Source organism: Sinocyclocheilus grahami, unplaced genomic scaffold, assembly GCF_001515645.1.
Source record: "Sinocyclocheilus grahami isolate Dianchi unplaced genomic scaffold, SAMN03320097.WGS_v1.1 scaffold844.1, whole genome shotgun sequence".
Classification (NCBI taxonomy): domain Eukaryota; kingdom Metazoa; phylum Chordata; class Actinopteri; order Cypriniformes; family Cyprinidae; genus Sinocyclocheilus; species Sinocyclocheilus grahami.
The window spans coordinates 428427-451587 of record NW_015506023.1 but is presented as its reverse complement, the minus strand read 5'-3'; the positions used below and the strand labels follow the sequence as shown (position 1 = coordinate 451587).

At 37.4% G+C, this 23161-nt stretch overlaps 1 protein-coding gene across 1 annotated transcript in view; it reads right to left on the bottom strand.

Moving 5' to 3' along the window:
- Nucleotides 1-1816: 1816 nt before the first annotated feature.
- LOC107562851 (zinc finger protein 521-like) overlaps nt 1817-23161 on the bottom strand; it is a 64135-nt gene continuing 42790 nt past the window's right edge. Inside the window, exons 8-9 of the mRNA XM_016247593.1 lie at nt 9024-9155; nt 1817-1954 (exon numbers count right to left, since the gene is read on the bottom strand). Coding sequence (XP_016103079.1) covers nt 1890-1954; nt 9024-9155 — 197 coding nt within the window. The 3' untranslated portion in view covers nt 1817-1889. The remainder of the gene's footprint in view (nt 1955-9023; nt 9156-23161) is intronic.

Sequence of the window (23161 nt, the reverse complement as noted above, 5' to 3'; positions counted from 1 at the left end):
ATCTGCCATGTCTATTTATAAGCTCAGTTCTGCTGTCATTTTTGGAGCCAATCACTGGAGCTGTAAATGCCACGTGACTAATTACTCTAAAGTTGCAGGAAAATGCATATATCATTATATTGTATAATATTACATAATTGAGTGCCTGATTTCAATGAGCTTTACTTTGAGTCGCATCACAATGTTACAGCTGATTTTCAAACTGTCCCAGTGATGCTTTGCCTTTGTGTTGTGAGTGTGTGTGTGTGTGTGAGTGTGAGTGTGAGTATGTGTGTGTGTGAGAAAGCATGCAGTTATTCTCACAGGAGTACTTCAAACATGCTGTTTGTTTTTAGAGACCCATATGTTAATGGTGGCTAGTCGCACACACACACACACACACACACACACACACACACACGACGAGTCATGTCTCTGAGGTAAAGAGTGAGTTCTGGTCTTCATTTGAATTTCTTACGAGGGATAAACAACTTTTGCCTTCATGTCACTGTGGATTTTGGATTTAGACCCAAATTTGATGTTCACTGCTACCAAGCAAGCTTTATTTGGGTCAATGAGAACCTGTGTCTTCTAACTCACATTAGAGGTCATACAGGTAAAATGATCTGGCCGTGCATCTGGGTTTGAGATCCTGCATATGAGCATAAATGAGCGATAATATATAGCTTTCCATACGCACTACCAGTTTTGCGTCGTAAAGCTTTTTGACACAGGCCTATGCTTAATTTCTTGAAATTAGTACTGTAGACAAATCTAAGTCTTGCCTGTGCACGAAATAATTTTAATGCTTTTAAAATGATATCTTCTGCTCACCAAGGATGCATCTACTTGATCAAGAAATACAGTAAAAATATTAATATTGTGAAATTGTATTATAATTTAAAATAACTGTTTTCTATGTGAATGTATTTCTCTGATCAAAGCTGAATTTTCAGCATAGTTTAAACAAGTCTTCAGTGTCACATGATCTTCAGAAATCAGTATAATATGCTGATTTGCTGCTCAAGAAACATTTCTGATTATTATCAATGTTGAACACATTTTTTTTAAATGTATTTATTTATTTTTATTTTTTGTTGAAACCATGATACTTTTTGTTTGCAGGATCCTTTGATAAATACAATGTTCAAAGTACAGTATTTTTATTTGAATTATTATTTTTTTAATCAATGTTTTTACTGTCATTTTTCATCAGTTTAATGTGTCCTTGATGAATAAAAGTATTAATAATAAAAAAAATCAGTAACAAAGAGAAGGAAGAAATGACAGGGGGTGGGAAGTTTGAAAAAATAAAAATAAAAATAAATACTTCCGTGTTATTTCATAGTTTTACTGAGTTTACTATTATTCAAATATGTAGAAAGCAGTTATAATAAATAACGAGTGGGGGTTTCTTTTGTCTGCTGTGTACATACAATAAAACTACTTTTTCAAAAGAACAAGTTTTGAATATCATAAAGTTATAAGAAATATAAACACTTCATGTCTGAAACAAAAATGTAATTTCTCTCCGTTTCTCTCTCAAATCACTTTTCTTCATGGATCACATACAGTAGCAAACACTTAACCAGCATTTTAAAGTAGTGTTTATGGTACAACACACACACACGAGGACTTATTTTTTTCATAATATTCCTCAGTTCAAATGAGGAAAGACATATGTTCTGTTTTTCCGAGCTCAATTTGTACAGTTTGGCAGCATATGAAAGAAGTATTGTCATGAATGAGTGAATCAAGATGCTGGGAAACCCGAATGTTTCCAGTCTTTCGCATCATGGGAGAACCAATCCCACCTGCGCGCAACTCTTTTGGTCAAAACACTCGGCAAATGTTGAGCTGGAAGTCTCCAGGGTTTGGCAGGCTCTGCTCTGTGTCTGAATGGATAATGGTCAGCGGTCGGTGTTTTGAGTCATAGTGAACAGTGAGGAATAATGATGTGCTTTATTTAGAGCCACTGTAGGAACATAAACAAGCACAGGAACTGCAGTCCCTTCCTCATGCAAAAACACTGTCTTTATTAGTCAACAGTGCTAATTATATTTATATTATTAATATTCATGCAGACACTATTTATGCGTAGCCTGATTTCAGTCTCATATAATCTTTGAAATGGCACTTAAAACACATAGTGCGTCTGTGTGCCTTTAATTAAGCCATAGAGCTGCTGAGTGTGTGTGTGTACATGTGTGTGTGTGTGAGAGAGAGTGCGTGTGTGTGTGTGTGTGTGTGTGTGTGTGTGCGCGTGTGTGCATGTGTGTGTGTGTGAGAGAGAGTGCGCGTGTGTGTGTGTGTTGTGAGTGTGTGTGTGTGTGTGAGTGTGAGTGTGAGTATGTGTGTGTGTGTGTGTGTGTGTGTGTGTGAGAAAGCATGCAGTTATTCTCACAGGAGTACTTCAAACATGCTGTTTGTTTTTAGAGACCCATATGTTAATGGTGGCTAGTCGCACACACACACACACACACACACACACACACACACACGACGAGTCATGTCTCTGAGGTAAAGAGTGAGTTCTGGTCTTCATTTGAATTTCTTACGAGGGATAAACAACTTTTGCCTTCATGTCACTGTGGATTTTGGATTTAGACCCAAATTTGATGTTCACTGCTACCAAGCAAGCTTTATTTGGGTCAATGAGAACCTGTGTCTTCTAACTCACATTAGAGGTCATACAGGTAAAATGATCTGGCCGTGCATCTGGGTTTGAGATCCTGCATATGAGCATAAATGAGCGATAATATATACAGTGTATATATATATATAGAGAGAGAGCGAGAGAGAGATGGACGTGATTTGTTTTCAACCATGTAGAGAATGGTTACTAGCACAATGGTAGACTACAATTTCTATTATCTGTAAAACTTTACAAAAACATTGTTTTTGTTAACATTAGTTAATCCATTAGTTGATCCAAGACTAACAATGAACAAGATCTGCATACAGCATTCAAATAACACTTCACAATAAGGCCCTAGTAGTTAACACTGGGTAATGCATTATCTAACATTAACTAGCATTAAGTAATACATTTGTTACAGTATTTATTCATCTTTGTTATATAAAAGTCAACTGTTCATTGTTAAACTCATGTTAGCTCAGGACAATGATATAAAGATTTTGATTTTAATAATGTATTAGTAAATGCTGACATGAAAATTAACCAAGATTAATAAATGCTTTAGAGGTATTTTTTTATTTTTAGTTCATGTTAACTAATGTTGTTAACTAATTTGAACTAATAGAACCTTATTTTAAAGCGTTAAGTTCAACATATACTGATGCATTTCTAAATATTGATAACTTAAATGCTTATCATTTGTTAATGCATCATTTAACATATGAACTAACAACTCCTCTTTACATTAATTTATCTTGGTTTATGCCTATTTATTCATTTGCAAGTCTTAACATTCAAGTTGCATGTTAACATTAATGTATTAGTTACTATTAAATAACAAAGAACAGCAAGTAACTTTATTGAAGTCACTTAAAAGCAATAAAGCGTTTTTCCTGAAACTCACTGTAAAGCAGAAACCATCTGAACATCAGTTAATGTGTTTCTAATGTTTATGGGCTCCTTACTAACATGTTTTATTTTTTAATAAAGTATGTATGCACATTCGTGAACCTTATTATAAAGTGTGACCTATTTCAATATCATTTGATGTGTTACTAATGTTTGTAGGCTCCTAACTAACGTCATTCATTAAGGGCTACTGCTGGATCATATTATAAACTGACAGCATTTCACACTTCTCCAACAACATTTACAGAAGTTCTCATATTTAAGTATCATATAAAAACTTCTGTGAAAATGTTCAGAGCATACAGTAAAAACATCAAAGCTATGGTTGCATGCACATTTCTCATATCCGATATCGTCACAGCATCTCCAACACTGATTGCATTTTCTTTATAAAATGTCTCGATTTTCTATCTTTGCCACCAAACTGGGTTCCCGAACTCCAAGGTTGTTTAATAATGGGAAATCACACATTTAAATCACGCTCAAATCGAGCTAAATTTGGATCACTAAAACAGATCCACCAATCAGACGCAGCAGACGCTGTTACCACAGTACTGTTGAGGTTGTTTCCATGGTAATGATTGGTGGGATTATGGGAACTGTAGTTCTTCACCATGCAGGTACTCAGCAGTTGATGATTTTATTTATTTGACACAAAATTGAAATTGCACTTACTAATGGCTTCAACAGACACATGGGCTAATATTTAAATATGCAAAATTTTACATATTGCTAAATGTTTATTTATTACTAAAACTCAATTTCTCTATGGAGGCAATGAATGGGATTGTTACTTTGCAGTACCTAACTGCACTGTTTGTCACGAGACAAAGCGTCCAATGTGAAAGCAAGAATAACACATTGAGGACTTCAGTGTGTGTCTGTGCAAAACTGATATTCAAGATGGCTTTTCAGTTTTCCCATTACATATTGCCAAAGATTTTCAGAAAAGGCAGTGTGTTCAACAACAACAACAACAACAAAAAGTTAATGTGAGTGTTTGGGGTTTTTGATCGATCGTTTGATGAATGTGTTACGACTGTTATGTGATGCTAATAAATATTCTGCACATTTTAAATAAAGTCCAGCAATAGTTCCTAAGAAATGCTCTTTTACAGTTGCATACCGTTAATATACAGCCTACAAACATAGTAATACACCAAGTAATGTAGAATAGAAATAGGTCACACTTTACAGTAAGGATCACAAATGTGCAGAATGGGATTATGGGATGCTACTTATGCATGCTAATATTAGAGTGCGGGTCCATTGTTTTATTAAAAAAAAAAAAAATTCTAATGTACATGTGGATGACTCCAGCCATCCATGAGGATAATGAATGCACAGATCTTCTTTTTTCATTTATTCAAATGCATTTATTTATAATGAGGCTTATTCATCATATTACTTAATTGGTAAACTCAGTGTTAAGGAACCAATGAATGATTTGGTAGAATCTTAAAAAAAAAAGCACATTTGACTTTTTAATTGTTATTATTTGGTATCACTTGTATTAAATGTATTGTACAAGAAGTTATTTTTTGTATCGATGGTGACATATTCACAAACCCAGGGCCAGGCAGCATTATCGTGCACACAACTGAGTGTAAAACAGTTGTGTTTTGTTGTGTAAAGTGAGACAAAAGCTCATAAGCGTGTTTGTTCTGCGCTCGGCTTCCTCCGGGGTGAACGGAGCTACTTTCAGCTGCGGGCTGCCTGACTTCACATAGCTGTCAAATGCGTCCCATGAGAGCCACACTTCTGACATCTCCCCGCTGCCTCTGGATGGCTCCTCGACTCCTCTTTCACCTCCTTCCCTCCTCTTTCTCTCTCATCCTCCCTCGCTTTGCATGATCACGCTGCGTCTGTCCTTCCTTCATTCCTGCCTCCACTCTCTCCGGCTGCAGTCCCCAAACAAACGCTTCTATTAAAACTGCTCGTCTTGAAATAATACATTCAAATTGTATATCATTTCAGATTTTCCGCTGGTGAAATGATCATTATTTGAGGCCACCATATTCTACTCAGTGAAGATATTTGATATATTAAATACATTATATTTGACTCTGACACATGCACATTTTTTTCTCCCCAGCCAAAACATATTTTAATACATGCCAAATATGTTGAAGACATGTAAAGCCCAATGAAATATATTTTTAATTTGAAAATATATTTAGTTTCAACCTTCATATACCAAAATGTATTTCAGGGTCCAGAAAATACATGTTCAGTCTTACAGTCTAAATCTAGGCTAAATGAAAATGTGGATGGAATAGCCTACTAGAGATCAAAACTAGATTTATAATGATTTAATAATATGTCATTTCTTTTTATATATTGCATTTTTTTTTGTAACGTATTTTTATTAAAATGTGTTATATGTACAGTACACATGTATTATAAACAACAAAGAAGGTTTTTCTGACATACGTGAATGTATTTTCTTGGACAGAAATGTTTGGATGGCAAAATATATTTTCAAATGCTTGGAAAAAAATATTGATATTTATTTTATTATATATATATTTTTTTAAATATCCAAAAAATAGCCAAAAATATATTGATAGAAAATATATCTCCGTAAATATATTCTGAAACATAATTTAGCAAACCTATTTTTATGCCATTTTTTATATGTACATTTTTAAATATATCTTTTTATATTTGGAACCACAATACATCAGTGTCATCAACATGAGCGCAAACAGCATCTGATTACCCCAGTGTATAAATAACCACTCAAGCGGAGATTTTTGTTTGACTACCAAAACTCAACAAGCACAGAACGGTGTCTGCTGCAAATACACTATAAGAGATGCAAAGAATGCGATCTGCTGTCTGAAGGCCGCTTCTGTGGAGAAAATCAGCAATTAAAATACACTCATTGCTCTGTTTGCAGGGCATCAGTCACACTTGCTGGCAAGGTGAGTTAGAAAGCACTCACACAATTGACCAAACCCCAGGCTACTGTTTTCAAGCAATCCAAGTTCAGAAAATAATTTTTGCACAAATTAAATGATCTAACTAGTGTGAAAACACCCCTAGATCAGTGTTGGGATGTTTGTGTGGCGCATGTGTTCATATGTTAGTCATGATTTCTGCAGTGCGGATGAAGAGCTGCTTTCTGCTCTCTCTCTTCCTCTCTCTGCTGCATGATCAATATGAGTGCGGAAGGAGATGTGGGACCTGTCTGGCAGGCGCCAACACCAAATAAAGTCAAAATGAAAAAAAGAGCCCTGTAGATCAAGTCAGTAAGAATGAGAGAAGCAGAGAAAGACAGAGGGAGACAAATGAAGCATGCTGTTGCGGCGGCAGTCGAGAAATACATCAAGATAAAGTGATTGTAAAAGATGCATCTTAAGGTTTAAGTTATATGCTTCATGTAGCTCCCGAGTCAGGGCTTCGCAAACCTTCTTTTGAAACAAGAACACCCTGGATGGATTTTCTCCGTGGAAAAAAGCAAAAACCTTTTAATGCAGACCCACCAAAGGCTTAGAGGTTGTGAAGCAATGCTATAAATGACAGAGAACTGTTTGTCTGTAGAAACTGCAAATGTGATTTTACGTTTTAAAATCATTTGTTGAATTTCTACTGTACATATATCAAAACTTAATGTTTGATTAGTAATATGCATTGCTAAGAACTTCATTTGGACAACTTTAAAGATGATTTTCTCAATATTTAGATTTTTTTTTTGCACCCTCAGATTTGCAAATAGTTGTATCTCAACCAAATATTGTCATATCCTAACAAACCATACATCAACGGAGAGCTTATTTATTCAGCTTTTAGATGGTGTATACATCTCAATATTGACCCTTATGATTGGTTTTGTGGTTTTAAAGTACTCGTATTTACATTTAAGGTACTAATACACACCCTTGAGGGGTAAACAAGGTACAAAGGTTCACCTTTTCAAAAGGTACCACCCCAGTGACAGCTTTCGTAGCTTTATTTCTGAGAGTGCATTTTGATTGTTTGAATACAGCTCCATCATAAACGTGCAGGTGTTTGTGAAAGCCCAACTTAAGCAACAGTTGAAAGAGTCTGAAATGAAGCTTTGCGCACTGAGCAGCAAACAGCCTCTCTGAGCTCTGGGATTTCATTACGCAGACAGTTAACCCTGCTGACACCAGAGATGAGACGCTTTCCTCTCAGGACGGGGTCTGATCCCACTCCCACCCTCCTTCACATCCAGAGACAGAGCAGATCATTAACACCGACATCCACTAATACTGCATGCGCTCTGTCTGTCCTGCTCTTCTCACTCACTGTCACAATAACACACTACCAGTCAAAAGACTGAGGAAATCAGTGTCTGTGTGGGATCTTAAATGCATGGAGAAGATTGCATGGAGTGATCTTGATAAAGGAAAACCAGTATGTGAATTTGGTGTTTACAAAGTATCCCATGGTGCAGCTCATGAAAGAATATCCAGTGTGAGCAGAATCATACTTCCATTTGTGTTATTTCAAAGTTTTGATGATTTTGCCATTCTAAAATGTGACCCTGGACCACAAAACCAGCCATAAGGGTCGATTTTGTGAAATAAATAAATAAGCTTTTCATTGATGTATGGTTTGTTAGGATACAAATATCCCCCAGCGAATTAACACTGCTTTTGCTTTTGTTGTTAATTAATAAAAACAACTATGGTTGTTGATATTATATGAAAGACTGCTTGATTTTAGTGCTGCTCTGGCATACACACACAGACACGCACGCGCACACACACTCACTCACACACACACTCACACGCTCACACACTCACACACACACTCACACACTCACACACTCACACACACACGGTCACACGCACACTCACGCTCACACACACACACTCACACACACTCTCACACACACACACACACACACGCTCACACGGTCACACGCACACTCACGCTCACACACACACACACACACACACACACACACACACACACACACACACACACACACACACACACGTTTTGATATATTTGTAGTAGGAAATTTACAAAATATCTCCATGGAACATGATCTTTACTTAATATCCTAATGATTTTTGGCATAAAAGAAAAATTGATAATTTTGACCCATACAGTGTATTTTTGGCTATTGCTACAAATATCCCCCAGCGACTTAACACTGCTTTTGCTTTTGTTGTTAATTAATAAAAACAACTATGGTTGTTGATATTATATGAAAGACTGCTTGATTTTAGTGCTGCTCTGGCATACACACACAGACACGCACGCGCACACACACTCACTCACACACGCTCACACTCACACACACACTCACACGCTCACACACTCACACACTCACACACACACGCTCACACGGTCACACGCACACTCACGCTCACACACACACACTCACACACACTCTCACACACACACACACACACACACACTCACTCTCACACACACACACTTACTCTCACACACACACACACACACACACACACACACACACACTCACACTCACACGCACACGAATATAAAGATGTACCTATGAAGCAGACGGGACACTTGAAGATGCCGCCCATGCCCTCAAAGCTGTGCTCGATGAGGTGACACTGCAGCTTCGCTGGAGAGTCGAAGGTTTGACTGCATAGTTTACATTCATGAATGAGACCTTCCTCTGAGAAAAGACAGAAAAACACAAACACAAGCCTGTGTCACTGGAAATGTCTGAAAGATTCACAATGCAAGCACACTATATGATTTGCAGTGCATTTTAAGCATTCATAGTAAATTGTCATGAAATGAATCTCAATCATGAATTAACAGGAGACATTGAAACCTCGTCAGATGTTCATTAGTTAAAGTCGTGTGTGTCATCTTTACTTTTAAAAGATGGCAATCTGTTTCATAATTTACAGGATTTGAAACAAAGATACGAATACTTGTAAAAGTATACACTTTGTAACCAATGCTCCCAACAAACAAACAAATAAATAATAAAAACTTTATATACCACAATGTAAAATGGTCCAAAAATTATAAATGATCATTTTCTCATTTAATTAAATTAGTATTTCTTTAATTAACTCATGAAACTAAAACCGAGTGAATCACTATCACGTGTTTCCTGTATTGTTCCTAAAACAATAAAAAAACGATTCAGAACAGATAAACAAAATACTAGTAATATTTTATATATATATACACATGCATTAGATTTTTTTTATTGTTTCAATGCAGAAGCCTTCTGCTACTTCATCTTCCTTCAACTTCTTTTAATTTCATATTGAATTAAGAAATAAAAAGTGAATTTCAAATCAAAAATAGGATCTGGATTGGCTCACAACAACATGGAAAGGGTTTTTAATAAACAATGTATAAATAAATAAAAAGCATTCATTCATACTGTCATAGTCTCTTAAGAAAAGTCTGTCAAGAAAAGTGTTATTATGAGGGAATTGATTTTTCACTAGTGTTTTATCAGTGTTTTGAATGATGCATCGCACTGTATTCTGTTTTTGGTTTGAAGGAAATATCTGTAAGCTGAATCTTCAGCATTTTTTTCTATGCAGTTTTTCTTACAGTGTAATGCAATAAAAAGAAAACCTATATACAGTGCAGTCCAGTGGGCATTTCACCGGGGAATCAACGTCTGGGATCAAGGTTGAATCAACGTTGAATTTTGTTTCGATTTAACAGAACGAATCACCGTTGATATCACGTCTGATACCAACATTTCCCCATCTTACCTTTCGATGCTGGTAAATTAAAGCCATGCATCGATGTTGTATTACCATTGAATTTTGATATTACCAATGAGTTATTGATTTTGCAATTGATATCACATCGTTATTTTCTGTCATACTTTTTAACACTGAATGAGTTTTATTTCACTCTACACAACTGTAAATTCAAAGACATTATGATCTAGTTTTTAGACTCTATACTCTATAAGGGAAAAATGGGTATACAGTGGAGTTGATGTTATCAGTGATATCAGAGCTGGTCTGATCTTGAAGGTCTGTGTGGGCATTTGCGGTTACACTGCTACATGGGAGCAGCTGCAGCCCATCAAACCCCAGAGGAGTCGTTGGCACAGGTGGCCACAGATGGCATTTAGCATAGAGTGAACAGTGACAGGATCTTCAAATGCACCTACAGCACCCAAACACAATACCAGACTGGTGACAACACACATAAAACTTAATTTGCACATTTTTTTTTTTGTTTGCCCATGCAAAAGTCACCTTCACCATGCTGGCGTGCTGTGGGCGATTGCCAGGGCATTGCTGGGAGGTTGTTACGTTGTCTGCATGGCTGCCAATTCAACAGAGCCAACCTCTAAGACCATATTCTGGTCTCTAGATATCAGTGTAACTCTAAAATATAAATAAACGGTTTTCACTTGTTGTAATACATTTTAAAACGATACTTTTTTTCTTTTCTTGTGATGGCAGAGCTCCATTTCCAGCAGATTGCTGAACAAAGTTTAAAGAACAATATATAGATATAAACAGTTTGTCATAATGCATTCTGAGATTGGCTGATCTTCAATGGATACATGTGATGCTGCAGCTATACGGCGGCAGATACTACCTTGAGAACAGCTCACTGAGGGAGTCGTGCATCTCTTAATGCACGATGAGCCAAATTAACAGTGATTAAAGCCCTGGGAGTTAAACGCTGACTCCTCCTCCTGTGTGTGTGATATCCCTGATGAGTTCAGCAGCTCAGACAGGCTGCCGTGTGTTTATTCATTTAACGCTGAAAATAGTGCACGAGGGCTTTATAGGGGAAACTTGATCAAATCAAACACTGATGATTAATGATGGATCTGAGCTATACTTGATTTATGAATGCTGTAGTGTTTCTGCATGTGATCTGCATACGAGATTGATATCTCGTGACTGATGGAAGGACAAAATTATCTTTAGTTGCCTTTAGTTGCATTCATCATCTTCATTTGTACAGGAGATCATTTAGCTCACACATGCATGAAACAATTGACTCCCACATTATAATGTACAGTAGGAGGTTGAATTTTAATGCATGAATTACTTTATATTCAGTGGCATGAAGTCATTATGAATTTCGACACACTTTATTTTAAGGTCCAATTCTCAATACTAACTATCAACTATGACTTTTGCCTCAGTAAAGTAGTAAGGTAGTTGTTAGGGTTAAGGGATCTAAAATATGCTCATGCAAAATAAGGCATTAAAATGTGCTTTATAAGTACTAATAAACAGCCAGTATGATAGTAATATGCATGCTAGTTAATAGTGAGAATTGGTCTTCAAAATAAAGTGTTACCATGAATTCTTATTAAAATAGAAAAAAAAGAATTCTCACAGTTCACGACTGGGATTTCACCAAATTAAAGACAATAGATTTGATGCATGCATATGCAGGATACAATCATCAAAATCGTCTTTGTCAACGAGCAAAATTAGGCTGAAAACTTGCATTCATTTGTGGGACAACCAGACGTGATTTAAAGGAATAGTTCACCCAAAAATGATTTTTTTTAAATCATTTACTCACCCTCGCGTTGTTCCAGACCTTTATGGGTTTCTTTCTTCTCCCTATTGACTTCCATAGCATGAATAAATACTATGAAAGTCAATGAAGTGCAGGAAATGTTTGTATTTTTGTACTGACAGAATTTTCAGTTTTCGGTGAACTATCCCTTTAAGTGCTATTTTCACAAAATTAAAGACAATAGATTTGATGCATGCATATGCAGGATACAATCATCAAAATCGTCTTTGTCAACGAGCAAAATTAGGCTGAAAACTTGCATTCATTTGTGGGACAACCAGACGTGATTTAAAGGAATAGTTCACCCAAAAATGATTTTTTTAAAATCATTTACTCACCCTCGCGTTGTTCCAGACCTTTATGGGTTTCTTTCTTCTCCCTATTGACTTCCATAGCATGAAAAAATACTATGAAATTCAATGAAGTGCAGGAAATGTTTGTATTTTTGTACTGACAGAATTTAGTAATATGGAATTGTAATGCATTCAGTTGAAATGTGCAAAAAAATGAATAACCTATTCAAGCAGGCAAGAATAATGACTTCAAATGCAAACAAATTCTATTAAATAACTGAACAAGACATTTGTTAGACAGATTATGTAACCCAATCTCATGAAAAAACTATTTTATGAGCTATGAGCATGAAAAATATATAAGAATCAATGATTTTAGTAATTATGTAAGGCATGCAGTGCGGAAACCATAAATGGAATAGAGCTGCATCAAAAACTGAGCATTTCATGTATATATAATGGCTTCGCTGCACACCAAATACATTGGCATATGTGCAACAATTCTGGGATATAAAGAGAAGGCATTGCAGTTCTTTTGATGAAAGTGTTAGATGAGGCTAATGCTTGCCTACATTGTCTATATCATACGTAGTTCATTCAAAAATCAAATGCCGTCACATTTACAGACTGGATAAATGTGGAAAAAACATCCTTATGCTGTTTCCTTATTAACAGTTAATCTACAGTAAAAACTATGTGTTACAAATTTAAACTAGTAGTTATAATTGCATTTCAGTTTAAGCAGTTGGTTATTATTTGAACCAACTATAATATATAATAGATGATGGACAGTACATTTTTTAATTACAAAATAAAGAAATATAGAAACTTCATTACAGATTAAAATATTTAAAAATATTAACAGTTTTACTTCTATGAACTTTGGAAATCTTTGACAAGGTTCTCTTTTAAACAGAGAACTCATGAAAACAGAAATACTTCCATTTATTGAAATCATCAAGAGATTAAATTAACAGATGAAAACAAAACTACAGAAACTCTATGAACCACAAGCACTGCTACATGCACAGCAATGCAAAAATGAAGGTTAGTTGATGATTTAGGAAGGACATTCTTATTGTAGAGGGCATTTTAAATGGACAAAAATGTGCATTTGCAAGATGTTGTCAATATTTTCCAGGTAGGAGATGACTGTTTATCTTAAATGCATATACCTGCTTAAAATTAGTTCAGCTGACTTTCAGGAGTACATTAGCATATAGATGACTAACATAAATTAAAAACTCTGATTTCATGGGGTCTTTAAAGAAGTAACGTGAAAAAGAATCACTTTAGACTGAATCAAATGCATGTGTAAAACAGCGATGATGTAATGTAGTGTTGAACACAATTTAGTGTTTTCAGTATTTTTCTCTTTCTTCCTGAAGGTGATGTCTGATGGCATCACGTTTACATGAAGCTGTGCATGAAAACCAGACTGAAAACTGCAGTGGCTTCCATTAGCGGGGGATTTTGAGGGTAGGCGCCCTTGTGGGAGAATGTGTTGTGTGTGTATTTGTATTGATGTGTGAGGCGACGCAGGCGAGGGGGAACCCTCGGGCTGCTGTCTGCACCTCACAATCACAAAACTGAGAGACACGCTCCCTCTACACTTGCACTCACACACACTTATAGAAGAAACACAGGCACAGAAGAAAGACTTCAGTAATTCACTCCCACTGGATGTGTACTCAAAGAGGCTGACATCTCATCTCAAGGGAAACAGTTCTCTCCGGCCCTCTCACTTGAATCAGGGAAGGATTACCCTGGTATATGCCAGGTGATGGGGTACGCGAAGGGCACACGTGATAAGTACGCCCAATGTGACACTACTCAGGGTGAGTAATGTGGGCACTGTAAGAGGAACCAGCCACAAAACATCTAATGCAATGGAGGCAACAGCTGCACAAACAAAACTGCTGTTGGTTTTTAAAGATGATTGTGTGAATAGCTCCATTTTCCATTCTAAAGTCACCCGTTTTCCATATGCGCTCATGAACACGTGTGCTACTTGTCCAGTGAAAAGCCAAACTCAGATGACTGTTTGCTTTGGAGGAAATCAGTTTCCCCTGACTCCTGCCAGTAGAAAACCAGCTCTGATCTGCTGCCAGATCTGTCAAGAAGACCATGCAGAAGAAAAAAATCATACCACTAGAAACCGCACTGAGGTCAAAGCATGCTGAACTCATACAGCCTTCCAATGGGGGAAGACAGCCTTTCCATATACAATCTACAATGACTTTGCACTGTCAGCCAAGATTTCACTCGAGGCTAAAAGGAGGTGGAAGGCATTTCAAATACCACACTCTCTGTAGTAGAGAGTCTGTTTAGATGTTTTTTCAAAATTTGAGAAAATAACGAAAACTGTCAAATTTTAAAACAACATTACTTGTGCATACGGGTTTGTGCTCAATGTTAACACAGTTTAAATGTTCAAGTCTTTCTTTGGTAAATGCAGTCACTATAATTGGAAATTGATTAAATTTGGCATGTGTACTCAGAATGGCTTGCTCTCCATCTGTACCAATTTTTGTGCACTTTGGACTCTGTGCTCACAAGATACAGACCAATTAGCCACTTTGGACCACATCGAAATTTTTATTGACTCATGTCATATCCTATTATAAAAATTTATCAAATTGCTTCAAGGACTTTTTATCAGCCTGATGCAAGTTCAAACATTGGATGGAATATGTCAGAAACTTTGTGATGTGTCTGGTCTCATTCACACACCAGTAACACACCACAATAATTTCATGCCAATGTTTTGACACTTGTGCCATTCAAACAGTGCTCCACATGTGAAATGCACAGGAGATGTAACTGTTTCTCATTCTGCACATCTGATCATGAAAAGTAATGCTTAAAGACACACACAGATAGCACCTGTCTCCAACACCTCACTAACAGCACTCATTCAAACAGACAGAACAGCTCATACTGTGTACCAACAAGCCCATGTGAGTGCAAACATTTTTAACTAAATGTAACCAAAGAGCTCTATAAAAGAAAAAAAAAAAGCCCAAAGTAGCAGATATGGCAATGCTATGGATGGATAGGTGGTGTTATCTAGCTTTTTAGGGGTCTAAGCACAAAGTAACGGAACCCTACTGTATTTGTTAAGATTTTCTTAGTATTGTACTGTAGGCTTCTTCTTCATAGAACAATATGGTAAAAAGTAGTGAAATTTGGTACACGGATAGAGGACAGCCTGAACAATAACCAGAGAAATTTTGGAGTCTTTAACTCAAACACTCTAGTGCCACCAACAGCTCAAATCAAATTAATGACATTTGCAACATAAGGGCTAGAAAGGCTTTTCTTTCCTCTGATTCCTTGGCTCAAGATGCTTTGATTAATTTGCATCTATCTAATCTAAGTATAATCAGTTTGCAAAGAAATCTGTAATCTCCAAATTATCTTTATTTTTATATATCCTAATGAAACTGAAAACATATTTGTCAAGTTGCCAGACATAACTGAATGTATTGCTGTCCAATTAAACCGAAGAGACAATATTATTTGTATGTTGTAATATAGTACATAGAATAATACTTCCATAAAGAGACACTCAAAGACTCGTATTATATTTGAAAATAGACATGGCCATTGTATCGACAACTACATCATCATGAGTCATTTGTGTGTGGACCCCGATAATCTCCTCTTGTGGCTAGATTTCTAACTAGCACTGTAATTACTATTCTGTTCAATAATTTCACTAAAATTCAGAGTTGCCACTGAGGTACAGTACATACTGAACCATGGATGTTGTGTACTGTTGCAGCCCTACTCAAAAGCCTACACAAAATGCATGGAACTTATGTGGGAGCGCTGAAGTAGATTAGCTTGTTGAAGTTCTCCTGTAGAAGGTCTGTTGTTAATCCCATGTCCAGCAAACTAACCTCCAACTCAGACTCTTGGAGATGTTGTAGTGCATGCAGGAGGGCCTTAGTGTGTGGGATTTGTGTTTTTTATTTTCTAAGCCCATTTCCTCATTATGGAGGGTGGGCAAAGGATCACCAGTCATTCTCTCAGCACACATGGCCAGTGTTGGGGAAAGTAACTTTTAAAAGTAATGCAACAATATTGTATTACTCCATAAAAAAGTAAGTAATTGCATTGCTTAGTTACTCTTTATGCAAAGTAATGTGTTATGTTAATTTTGTGTTACTTTCTGTCACCGGGGCTGGACTTGATTGTTTGTTTGTTTGTTTGTTTCTTTTAATAACCAAAAACATCAAAAGTTAAATTTTTGGCAACTGTAAAGGCCAAAAGTGAAATTAAGCCTCAGATTAAAGGAAGTGCCTCTGCACCAATTTCGCTCAATGCGGGGACAGCAGCAGTGTCAGTGAATAAATGGGAAAAAAGTAACTTGCATTAATTATTTGAAAAAGTAACTCAGATATTTTGTTGTAAATTTAAAAGTAAAGCATTATTTTACTAGTTACTTGAAAAAGTAATCTGATTACGTAACTTGCGTTACTTGTAATGCGTTACCCCCAATGCTGCACATGACAGGCTCCAAGGTCATCCGCATCGGGCTGTTCTCTCAAACTGTTGGCTGCATTAAGAGCATTTCATCTGCTCCCGGCATCCCAGCGGCTCGACTTCCTCCCGGGAAACCAGGTGGAGCGTTAAAAAACCTCCACATATGGTGAAGTCAAGCTGCTCGGAGGCTGCTGGGTGTCTGCTGTGGGCATAGCAGCTCCTAAAAGGCCCAGCTGGTTGTTGGAAAAGGGCTTCTATATCACTGCACCCCAGCGGCTGCCTCTTTCTAGAAAGAGCACTGGCCCACTCGCACCAGAAGGCCATTTTAGACTCCTACTCAACAGCCCCCACCGATCTCTCTCACAGACCGACTCTGGATCCAACGCAACATTTGGTGTTTCACTGCTGTTTAATCAAATTCCTCCATCTGGCTGCAGTTTTCCAGCAGAATAGGGTAAGGTGCCTCCAACTGGATATTGTAGAGGGAGCCACAGGCTGCAGACAAAACATTTTACAGAACAACATGTATATATATATATAAAAGACGAGTGACAAATTAAAGGATCGGGTGGCACCGGTATGACATGGGGGGTGTCATTTTGTTGGCATGGGCTGAGTCACATGCTATGGCTTTCGCAGTCACCAGATCTCAGCCCTATGGGAGATTTTGGACCAATGTGTTAGACAGTGGTCTCTACCACCATCACCATCAAAACACTAAATGAGGGAATATCTTGTATAACTGGTGTTCCATTCCTCTTGTAGAGTCAATTCCAAAGTGCATTAAAGCTGTTCTGGCAGCAAGTGGTGGCGGTTGCTTAGAAAAACTGACATCAAACTATACAGGAATCAATTGTAAAGTAAATCTGCAGTCTATTTCACATGAGTACTATTAATGTTGCAACCTATGTGGAATAGAGCATTCCAAACCCCTAGGTTTCATCTCAGTTAGGATGCGGCCTTAGAAGGCAGCTGCCCATGAAGGCAATGAGGCAGCTCACTAGGTTATGGAACTGAGCCAGAGTAAAAATGAGAGCAGACAAAGGGAGATGTCTTTTTTCTGCAGTGTCTCCAGGGCTTCACCCTTGATGTGGCGCATTCATCATCGCGCCTCCAATATCAGTTATTCGGCGGCTCGTCTGCTTACAGCAGAATTAATTTGAGCTTTAATTACTCTCATCGGTGGAATGCTGATGAAGGCAAGCAAACGGGCAGCTTGGGACGCCGCCGCACTCACTGCACTGCTTTCATACCACCTCAATTCCACACAGACACACGAGCTAGCAAACAACCGGCAGGCTGGCCGCGTCAGGACCCGCGGTCTCAGATACAGCCCAGAGCACAGGAGAGATGAATCGAATGGCAAACCATATATATACATGACAGGTATGTAAGGGATAAGGCAGACAGCCATTACAGCAAAACAAGCCCGACAGGGTTATCAGAACTTCCATTTGAACAAGCAGCCTAGTAATATGACAAACATACAACAATATTACAATATGTTTTAATACATCTTAATCAGTTTTTATTACAGGTACGTGTATACGAATGTGTAAGCGTTTATATGAAAGGTGACAATGGGTCTGGCAAATGGTCTCTCACAAAAAAGGTACAACCCTAAGGTACAAAACCCTAAAGTACAAAAGCTAAAAGGTACATCTTTGAACCATATTTACCCCTAATTGGTACGTATTAGTACCTTAAAGGCACACATTATTTCAGAAGTACATACGGTATTAATACTTTAAATGTACATATTAGGGCCTTTCGCACCGCGGGAACCTTTTCATAGTACCAGAACTAATTGTGGAACTACCCACTTTTTGGTGTGTTCGCACCGCCGGAACTGGGTGCGATTTTAGTACCAGACTACCTTTTTCGAAAACTAAATTAGCTCCTACTCCGGAGCAGGGTCTAACCAGCACAATTGGTACTACCCATGACGTAAGTAGACATTGATTGGCCAAACGTGTACGGAAACGCCCTCACCTGCCATGATTTAAAACGCTGTGTAAATATACTGTAAACAATGTGTCAACTTATTTCGCAAGTATGGAGAACAGCGATAGATGGACGGACGCTGAAGTGCAGGCACTTGTAGCAAATGTAGCACTGCCAGTTGTCGTTGGAGATTCTTAGTCCTCCTTTCCGTTCTTTCAATCGCTTTACGTATACGTCGACATTCCATGTCCATTATTGTGAAACCCGCGAGACACAACAAAAACACAGCTCCGATCACAGCGTCATCCATCCTCCTGTTGTTAGCGTAGTTCTCCTTTGTTTCCGTTGTCGAATGCCACACACAAATGATGACGCTGTCGACCGGCTTACGTCACTTCTTAGTACACACTGTCGGTGCGAATGCAACCCTTTAAATGGTACTGGGAAATAGTTCGCGCATAATCGTCCCAGTACTTTAGTACCATACGTTTAGTTCTGGAACTAAAGCGGTGCGAAAGGCCCTAATAGTAGGGTTCCACTCCAGCGACAGTGGACAGCCTTTTTTTTAAAGAAATGCATGACTAGTAGGAATGCAATGATCTTGTGTTAGTATGAATAGACAATGGAGTGATAGTAGAGCTCTTCTTCACTTATAACCTATAAGTATAAACTATAATTTTTCAGAATATAACAGTTGGTTAGTGGAGTAAATGACTAGTTGATTAGTCAATTGCACACATTTTAAAAAGTGTTCACACAGGATGCATTTTTTCTATTTGAAAACACCTAAACAAAGCCCAACATAAAATAATGCAGGGGGTCACAAGGTGAATTTGCAAGATCAATTTTTAACTTGGCATTGTTTTAACGAGGTTCCTGCGTTCCAACGTAAATGTTAAAAGGACAAAGACAGATATTAGATAAGCCTATAGATAGATACTCAACTAATATCAACTACAAAGAAAAATAACAGACTTTGCTCACAGCAGATGACTTGAAGTTTGACAATAATTATACTGTAAGTACAGATGTTTCTGTTTCATTTTAAAAATGAACACTAGAGTTGGAAGGGCAAATATTTCCATTCACATCCAAATAACAAAAATACATACAACACAAAAATGGAGTGATGTTTATTCAGAACAAATTATGATGTTGATAATATTACATGAACTAAATGAAATCCCTTCTAGCTTCACCAACAACCTACAGACAGACATAGAGCGAACTATTGTGGAGGTCAAAGAAGAGAGCTAATGGTGTCATGTGGACAGAGATGGACTTTGCGCAGGTGGAGGTCTGCTCATGAGTGGATGCTCTGACTCCAGCTACAAAAAATCTCTGCTTTAATGAACAGCTGGGTCACAAATGCTTGGCACTTTCATATTTCTTAATGATAATAATCATTACAGCGTAAGCATGTTTCCCCAAAGTCGGCGGAGTTTGCAGACACCGGCAGGCAACGCTGCCATTAAGAAGCAAGAGGAGTCTTCATCAGAGAGGTTCAGATGCTCAAAGAAAATGACTCTAATCACTAATGAGATCAAACTGCAATTAACACTTCATGCTCTTAATGATGGGAAATGCTGAGCATGCCACGCTGGTGAACCTTGAAAATGACTTTAAGTTCTAAATGATTTCCCAAATGAACATACACTTTTTCCACAGTAATGTTTTGTTCTGTGGAATGTTTGTCTAGATACGTGTTTCAGAAGTGAATATTTTAAGATGAAAGATATTATAACAACAAAGGCCTTTGGAAATTCTAAACCCAATCAAAATGTTTATTGCAGTAAAGAGGTGGAAGGTGTGAGCTATCGTGTGATATATCAATGATTCATCAATAAATGAAAGTTATTACTTAAATTATTCTAAATTTATTAAAACATTTAAAACCACTTACAGCCATACATACACAAAAATCCTACAGAATGCATTATATATGCTATCTACACAAACACACACGATAGATAGATAGATAGATAGATAGATATGTCTGCTCAATAAAACACACACACACACACACTAATAATAAACACATACACAAAAATCCTACAGAATGCATTATATATGCTATCTACACAAACACACACGATAGATAGATAGATAGATATGTCTGCTCAATAAAACACACACACACACACACTAATAATAAAATGTGTCTAAATATGTCTGCTCAATAAAACACACACAAACACAAACATTGGATAAACCTTTCACGTCAACACATAAAAGATCTGAGCTCCTTGTGTATCCCCCTCACTGTATTTCACACAAACCTTTGTCTTGTGAGTACAGCTGTCAGTGTGGGCATATCACAGGCCATTACCTGCAGCATCCACATTCATTATTGAAGCTAATGACCTGTTGTCCTCCATGCACCTCAGTGAAGGAGGACTACATTAGAAATCTCTCAAGTTAATTAGTAATTAGAAACGTAAAAAATTAATCATAGAAAGAGAGTGTTTAAGGTTTGAGTCTCAAGGTGTCTGTGTGGGGTGGGGAGAGGTGCGAGGCAACATGGGTAATGAAATGCTGATGGTCCTCTTTCAAGAGCATTTCAACACCACCAACAAAAACCTCTACAAAAAATCAGAAACTAAATATTTTGAAACAGTGTTCAAACTATGTATAATTACTGTATGTACACAGTGTTCAATGGTGGAACTGATAATAATGTAACTAAACTTTTGACTAAAATTTATGACAGTTGTCTTTTAACACATTTAGAAAAAATTGCTTGGTTGAAAATGATGCACAGTAAAGATATTTTAGTGACTGAGTTATATGATAATAACCTTCTATGCTGCTGCTGTTGTGGCAGAGCAAGTACCGACACTTACTACTGCCAATACATCCACAGACATGCTGCTGTGAGCATGTAAGAAATACTGCTGCTGCACATATAACATATATGAAATCACCCCATATATAACATACATGAAATCAGCCCGTAGCAGATCTGTACAGGTGGAGCTGGGGAAGGTGGAGGGTTTCAACTATCACAGCAAGCACTAGCTGAGTATTTGAATGTTGAACAGCAAGCTCATTAGCTGCTGATGTGAAAAGAAACCAGTCAGCTGTGTCATGTGAATGATGATGTAATTATATCAGATTATATCAGTTAGAACCTATTGGCCTGCGCCATCTAGAGTTTCATGATAGAACTTTGTATTTATTTTAGTTAAAAGTCTACATCTGGAACAAGGTTAAACAATAAAATCTCTGTCAGAAGAAACAAAGAACGCTGAGCCACTTTAAAAAAGTGCTAGTGGCTAAGATAATAGGTGAAGAGAAAATTCTTAACAAAATACTGGCATCTATCTATCTTTCTATCTATAATGGTGATATGGTTTGTATAAAAATATTTGCTTACAATACTGTACATATATGCATGTACAAACTGATATCGATGTTTGTTACAAGCCAACTGCACCGTTCCAACTCAACTTGACAGATATAAAAAAAGCATTAGCATAAAAACAATCATAATAAAGACTAAGTTGCTTTAATAAACATTCTGGTATATCTGAATATAAAGCTCCATGGAGTATTCAGATGATGTTCATCTCAAGGTGTTGATTTATTTTATAGATAGGACAGTTTTAAACCATGGTGCAGATCTGGCATGTGCCCACTGTTTTGAAGCACCTGAATCTTATTAGAACACTCTGGAACACTCCACAGGGTTCCATGACTGCAGCCAGAGGGCATCATGAAGGACTTCAATGAGAGAGTTCACTAATCAGCATCCTGTTCACCAGCAGAGCCCAGGGGGCCAAAAGCAATAAGAAAAACAAGAGAAACCAAACTGAGCCAAGCTCCAGAAATGCCACAAACACAGAGACCCCTACAAATATATAGAATACATATCAAGCCATGTGTAACAGTTGCTGTGTGTCCTTGTGAAAGAAAAAAAACACTTCAGCACAGATTTAAAGAGGGCATTTATTATGGAAATATTATACTGTACTTTAAAATAATATGAATGAATAAGAACTGAATGTAATGTTTTCGGACACTGAAGTGCATGTTTACTATTATACATTTTTTATGTTAGTAAAAATGTATTACAGTTTAAATATTTATTAAATGCAGTTAGCTGAAAATAAGATGGTGTATTAAGATACACCACTGCTCTGTTTATCCACTCCCTCTTCTTTATTCAGAAGATTTTCTCCTCTCTCCTTTCAGCATGACTTCAGCCCACAGCGCTGCTTCACACAGAGTGGCCTGCTGGACAACAAATGTGCATCCTAAACTGCTCCAAGCCTGCACCAACTGCTCTCTGCCATCCACCTCACCCACCTTCCTCTGGCTGTGCCGCCCAGGCCATTCGCTCCCCGCTGTCCATCGGAGCGACACAAGGCTGGATGTGTTTGCTGCCTGAGCGTGAGCCACTGTAATCAGCCAC